Genomic DNA, 6,043 nt, shown 5'->3' with positions numbered 1-6,043 from the left:
CTGCCATATCAACTAACAATAAAAATATACATACATACATATGTATTGTTAAGAGGAAATGTTAACTTTTGATTTTTAAATTTACAAATTTATCCTCTCATCATTTTCCAGCATAAATTCCCTTGCTCCAATCCTCCACCGCCTGAATTCAACAATAAAACCTTAAATAAAATCAAATAAATAAACAATACAAGTATCATAATCCTAGCCGTTCTTTCATTAGCCTCACGAATATCTCACCCTCTCTCTGTCCTTAAACTAGAGAAAAATAGAGTGAGATAAAGAGAGCAATAAAACCAGATAACAGTTAACAAAACCCTAGACTACAATGGATCGCTCCTCCAAGCGCACCCGAGACGACCGTGACCGTGACCACCACAAACACCGATCACGGGACGATAAGCACCGAGACTCTTCCGATTCTCACCACCACCGATCAGAGAGAGAATCTCACCAGCGCGACCATCACAAATCATCTAGGCGCGATGATACTAAGCGCGAAAGATCTCGCGAGCGAGAAGAGAGTGTAGATAGGCGAGAGAGATCTCACGATCACAGATCATCTTCCTCATCGAGGCGTGAGGACAGAGACAGATCGTATGATGCGAGAGAGGAGAGAGAAGGGAGTAGAGAGAGAAAGCGCGAGAAGAGAGAGAGAGAAATTGAAGAGGAGGATTATTTTGAGAGAAAGAAGAGAAAAGAGAGAGGAGGGAGTGAAGATAGGGTTGTTGTTGACAAGGAGAAGAGAAGTAGAAGGAGATTTGGCGAAAAAGTGAAAGAAGAGGATAACAGTATTGATACCAATAATAATGGTAATAGTTTTGAGAATGTGAAGAGTGTGGATTTGAGTGAGGTTAGAGTGAAGGAGGAAGTGAATGGTCAGCCAACTGGTGGCGGCAGTGGCAGCACCACAGAAAACGGTGGTGTTTCGACTGCAAATGTAAGTTTTCTTCCTGGATATATTTTTATTTTTCTTGCCTGCTTTGGGTATTCTTTTCCATTGTGTTTGCTTGCTGTTTTGTGGTTTGATTAAGTGTAAATGTTTGGCTTGGATAATTGGATTAATGTAATATATTAAGAATAGAGGACGGTGTTATGTTCTCTATGTTCTCTTATCTTTGGTTTAATTAGTTGTAATATGGGCTGTTTGGATTAGATGGTGGGATAAGGAGGGGTAGTTTGGTGGGGAGATGGGAGCTGTGGTTCTTCACCGAATTTGATGCTGCGTGTGCCTTTTACGATTTACAACTAGAAGCTATTTTATTTCTTGTGTTACATCTCGTAGTGTTCATGGTTGCTCAAATGGGACTGGTATTGTCTGTTTCCATGTGTGTAATTTGAGAATGGAGGTGGTATAGTGGATAATTTGTTGTTTTTAAATCTAAAATGACTAGTCGCTGTGCTTTACTGGAAATAGAAAATTGAGCAATGATTTGGATCAGGTTGATAATTAGATTTTCAAGTTTAATTTTAGTGGTTCTATGTGAAAAACGTAGGTAAATTTTAGTGCCAAGTGAAGGAAGATATATAGTGTTTGTGGCATATGTGATTTGCCAAGCAGTGTTCTTAGGGTGTGTTTGTTTTTGCGGTTGTATTTGCTTATCAAAGTTCTTTTCAAACCGTTCGTTGTTGGAAAAAAAACATTAAATTGATCCTTTTCAGTGCTTTTTGATGGTTTTGATGAGCTGATGTCAAAAAAGAATACTTGTTTTTTGGAAAAATCTTTTTGATGCATTTTCAATTGGAAAACACTTTTAAAAAGTACCATGTTGGAAAAATCATCTTTTTGATGCATTTTCGATTGGAAAACACTTTTAAAAAGTACCATGGACTGCATTACCAAACACACTCTTAAATCCTTATATTTTTTAATTAGCATTTTCTTAAGGTTTTTGCGGAAGGACTCACTTTTGTTCCTCTTTTGGCCTCATTCACGTGCTCAATTGTCCCTAGTGCTTGGCACTCTGCCTTGCAAGCATGCTGCTGTGTGCACATGGACTATCTGGTTTCATCAGTTTTCTAATAGTAATAAGAACCTTTTGAACTGTATTTTGAGATTCCAAATAATTGGTTTGCTTACGTAAAGGTTGATTAAAAGTCCTCTATTTTAACAAGAAATGGCAATTTCCCTTTCGTGCTAGAACTGTTTTCCCATCAATCTAGATGTAGGTAGAAGATAACGGTCTTTATCTTTTTTTTTTTTTTGTTAAGACCTGCTTTCACTTCCTATTTTTATGCAATGAATATTTGGCTGGCTGTAGAAGGATGTGTCCTGTGAATCTTGCATTTAAATTGTTCAACTTTTAACTGTTCCCTGTGTAAGGTGATTGGTGTCTGATATTTACGTTTGTGCCTAATTATACGTGTTTGGATTCTGTATAATGTACAAGCACAAAATGCATGCATAGAATCTAGGGTGTTATAGAAGTTATGCTTCTTGACAGTGTATTTTCCCAGAGCCATCTTAAATTTTATTCACATGGTTTGGCTTTTGCATGATGTTTTCATTTGATTATAACCTAATTATCTTTTCAAAGCTTTTCATTTGTTGCCCCTCCAATCTCTACTTTTAAATGGTCTTTCTTAAGGTGCTCCTATTATCAAGCATGTATGCTGACATGTGAAGTTAATTGTTCCATACCTGCAGGGTGATACTCTGGCAACTTTCACTAAGACACCAAGCAATTTGCCTGAGACCTCTGTGGCTCCTGTCCACCCCCTTCCTACCAAGGTATCTTCAATTTCAAACACAAATGAAAATAAGGGAGTTAGTATTGCCAGATCTCATGAGGTTCCTGGAAAATCTAGTACAGATGGGACAACTTCAGCTGCTGGGAAAAGTGGAAATCTATCACTTGATGCTTTAGCGAAAGCTAAGAAAGCCTTACAAATGCAGAAGGAATTGTCAGAGAAGCTGAAGAAGCTACCCCTGGTAAGTTTTCATCATGGAATTTCTATGACATTCTTGTATGTGCGGTTGTTTCCCTACATCTCTTTGTCATGTCCAAATATTTATACACCCTCTTTCTTTCTGTGATTCAGTACATATTAACTGTTTCTGTTCTTTGCTCTTGTAGTCGAGTAAGGGTAATACAAGTTCAGGTGGTAGCTTACATGGTCCATTGTCATCAGCAACCATTACTACTGCTGTTTCAGTAGGGGCTATGCCAAGTTCATCCACCTCATCTACTAGTACTATGGTGTCTGTAAAGCCACCTGCAACTGGCATGGCACCTCCGCCTGATATTACTAGCATGCCCAATTATGAAGCTGTTAAACGTGCCCAGGAACTCGCTGCTAAAATGGGATTTCGCCAGGACCCTGAGTTTGCTCCTCTTATAAACTTTTTCCCCGGTCAGTTGCCAGCAGAAGTCTCTGTGCTGCAGAAACCTTCTAAGGCCCCTGTTCTTCGTGTGGATGCACTTGGTAGGGAAATAGATGAACATGGAAATGTGGTGAACGTGACCAAACCAAACAACCTCAGCACCCTAAAGGTTGGATAATCTCTATAAGACTGGTCTTTTTATTATCTTTTTGTTAGACCTGTGATATTTAAATAGTGATTGTGTAGGGCTGTATTGTGATACATTTGGATTTTTTCAGGTCAACATCAACAAGCAGAAAAAGGAAGCATTCCAGATTCTCAAACCTGAATTGGATGTGGATCCTGAATCAAATCCTTATTTTGATGCAAAAATGGGAATTAATAAGAATAAATTCTTGAGACCCAAACGAATGACTTTCCAGTTTGTAGAGGAGGGCAAGTGGTTAAAAGAAGCTGAAATAATGAAACTGAGGGTACTTCTTGCAAACTCTATACCTTTTTTCTGTCATTGCTATTTTCATTGTGTGCGTGTATTTATAGTTTTTATTTGCTTTACTCAGAATCAATTTGGAGAAGAAAGAGAAAAGGATATGAAGGCAAGGCAAGCATTACATGCGAAGGCAAAGGCAGCTCCTGATATAAATCCTAATTTGATAGAGGTATCAGAGCGAGTTATAACCAAAGCAAAGCCTAAGGATCCAATTCCTGATATTGAGTGGTGGTAAGTTTGCATTTACTTCTCTTTATATAATATGATCCTTTTCAATAACAACACTTGTTGCTTTGTTGCAGAATTGGTTCCACATTGTACACTTGAATTTGAGCCTGAATGATCTAACTGGAATTGTTGTTTGCTAATTCTCATTTTACAAACAATTGCTTGTCACTGGAAATGCTCTATTTCAAAAAATCTTTATTTGATCCTTCCTTCTTTGTACGGGCTGTATAAGGATGGCTAGGGATTGATGAGCTGTTTTTTCTTTGCAACTGCTTGTGTAGATTCCAAGATTCTGAAATGTCTGAGGTTCAGCAATGACTGAATCTTAAAGTTGTGTTCTACTTATTCACAGAGTTTGATCAGAGTGGCTTTTTAACCAGGGTTGTGGCAAACTTAGAATCCTGTTCTGATTCCTTTAAGCTACCTTTCCCAGTGGTTTATCCTGGCTATCGCATGCTCAATGAGTCACACAACCTAGTTAAAAACTGTATCTGAGCAAAAAAATAGGTCCAGTACATCCTAAGCTCCTTAGTCTACAATCTTGGGGTTTCCTTCTTTTGAAGCCTGAGAAGGGTTTCATGTATATGTCTAGCTGTTTGTGAATACTTCAAATTAGAATAATTACAGATAGTGGGAGAACTTTTGACTGGTTATTCTATTTGCTTTAGCTTTTCTTCTTATTCTCATATTGGTCATTCTCGTCTTAGTTGGAAAGGAATTAATCTGTTTGTGGTTGCTGAATTTCAGGGATGTACCTCTGCTGACTAGTGGGACTTATGGTGAGGATGTTGATGATCTCACGACCCAGCATAGATTGAAAATGGAGAAAATTACTATCTATGTGGAGCACCCACGTCCTATTGAGCCCCCAGCTGAGCCAGCTCCTCCCCCACCTCAACCTTTAAAGCTAACTAAGAAAGAGCAGAAGAAGCTCCGTACACAGCGTCGCCTTGCTCGGGAAAAAGATAGACAGGAGATGATTAGACAAGGCTTGATTGAACCTCCAAAACCAAAGGTTAAGATGAGCAATCTAATGAAAGTTCTTGGATCCGAAGCAACACAAGATCCAACTAGACTTGAAAAGGAAATTCGAACTGCAGCTGCTGAACGTGAACAAGCACATATTGATCGTAATACTGCACGTAAGCTCACTCCTGCTGAGCGCCGTGAAAAGAAGGAGAGAAAGCTCTTTGATGACCCAAATACTGTGGAAACTATTGTTTCTATATACAGAATCAACAATCTTTCAGACAAGAAAACCCGCTTCAAAGTTGATGTCAATGCCCACGAGAATCGCTTGACTGGATGCACGGTGATTACAGAGGGAATTTGTGTGGTGGTTGTTGAAGGGGGAAGCAAATCCATCAAAAGATACGGAAAACTAATGCTTAGGCGTATAAACTGGGCTGAAGCTGTAAATGAGGATGAAGGAGGTGACAATGACGAGAAACCTATGAACAAATGTGTGCTAGTGTGGCAAGGTAGTGTTGCCAAACCTAGCTTCCACAGGTTTTCTTTGCATGAGTGTGTGACTGAAGCTGCAGCCCGAAAATATTTTGGTGATGCTGGTGTTGCCCACTATTGGGATCTTGCTGTCAATTTCTCTGATGATCAAATGTGAGAGGCTGCTTTGAAGAAAGAGTGTTTTCAGGTCATTACTGATCTTTGTCAAAGTCTAGTTTCTTCAATTTGCGGCTGAGAGTTCTGAGATAACTCTGATGCAATTTTTCACCTCCATGTGGCTTTCAGATCATTGAAAGTAGATCTTTTGCTTTAAGATACGTGTTGATTTAAATCCCATGTTTCTGAACCTTTCTGTCCATGGGGTTAGGCAGAAAAATGCTTGAAAGCTTCGAATTTAAAACGTAGACGCTATTGTCAGATTGAATAGTTAATTCTGATGGTTGATCTTTCTTCAAGGCAGTGTGGCAACTACTAGGCTGGTCTGGTATCTAAGTGAATTGTCAGATAACAGTTACATGTTTGCTTGCTTTAAGATA

The 6,043-nt window shown here is 38.9% G+C and overlaps 1 protein-coding gene across 2 annotated transcripts; it reads left to right on the top strand.

Moving 5' to 3' along the window:
• Window positions 1-159: 159 nt before the first annotated feature.
• LOC105127465 (U4/U6 small nuclear ribonucleoprotein Prp3-like) lies at window positions 160-6,043 on the top strand. 2 transcript variants are annotated; one of them, XM_011028782.1, is made up of 7 exons: window positions 782-940; window positions 2,648-2,731; window positions 2,809-2,932; window positions 3,078-3,494; window positions 3,604-3,798; window positions 3,886-4,046; window positions 4,791-6,043. In XM_011028782.1, the coding sequence occupies exons 1-7, from the start codon at window positions 876-878 to the stop codon at window positions 5,662-5,664; spliced, it is 1,920 nt and encodes a 639-aa protein (XP_011027084.1). In that variant the 5' UTR covers window positions 782-875; the 3' UTR covers window positions 5,665-6,043. The 2 variants fall into 2 exon arrangements, with proteins under 2 accessions (XP_011027083.1, XP_011027084.1); XM_011028781.1 differs by having other exon boundaries at window positions 160-940; window positions 2,648-2,932.

The sequence above is a fragment of the Populus euphratica genome, unplaced genomic scaffold (genome assembly GCF_000495115.2).
Source record: "Populus euphratica unplaced genomic scaffold, PopEup_1.0 scaffold13.1, whole genome shotgun sequence".
Classification (NCBI taxonomy): domain Eukaryota; kingdom Viridiplantae; phylum Streptophyta; class Magnoliopsida; order Malpighiales; family Salicaceae; genus Populus; species Populus euphratica.
The sequence above is the reverse complement of the archived record's forward strand: the minus strand, read 5'-3'. Positions and strand labels throughout refer to the sequence as shown.

Excerpts from the sequence above, each read along its gene's own strand:
- LOC105127465 (XM_011028781.1), top strand. The coding sequence starts at position 329 with ATGGATCGCTCCTCCAAGCGCACCCGAGACGACCGTGACCGTGACCAC. Across the intron at positions 2,933-3,077 it reads AGCTGAAGAAGCTACCCCTG|TCGAGTAAGGGTAATACAAG; the intron begins GTAAGTTTTCAT and ends TTGCTCTTGTAG. Across the intron at positions 4,047-4,790 it reads ATTCCTGATATTGAGTGGTG|GGATGTACCTCTGCTGACTA; the intron begins GTAAGTTTGCAT and ends GCTGAATTTCAG.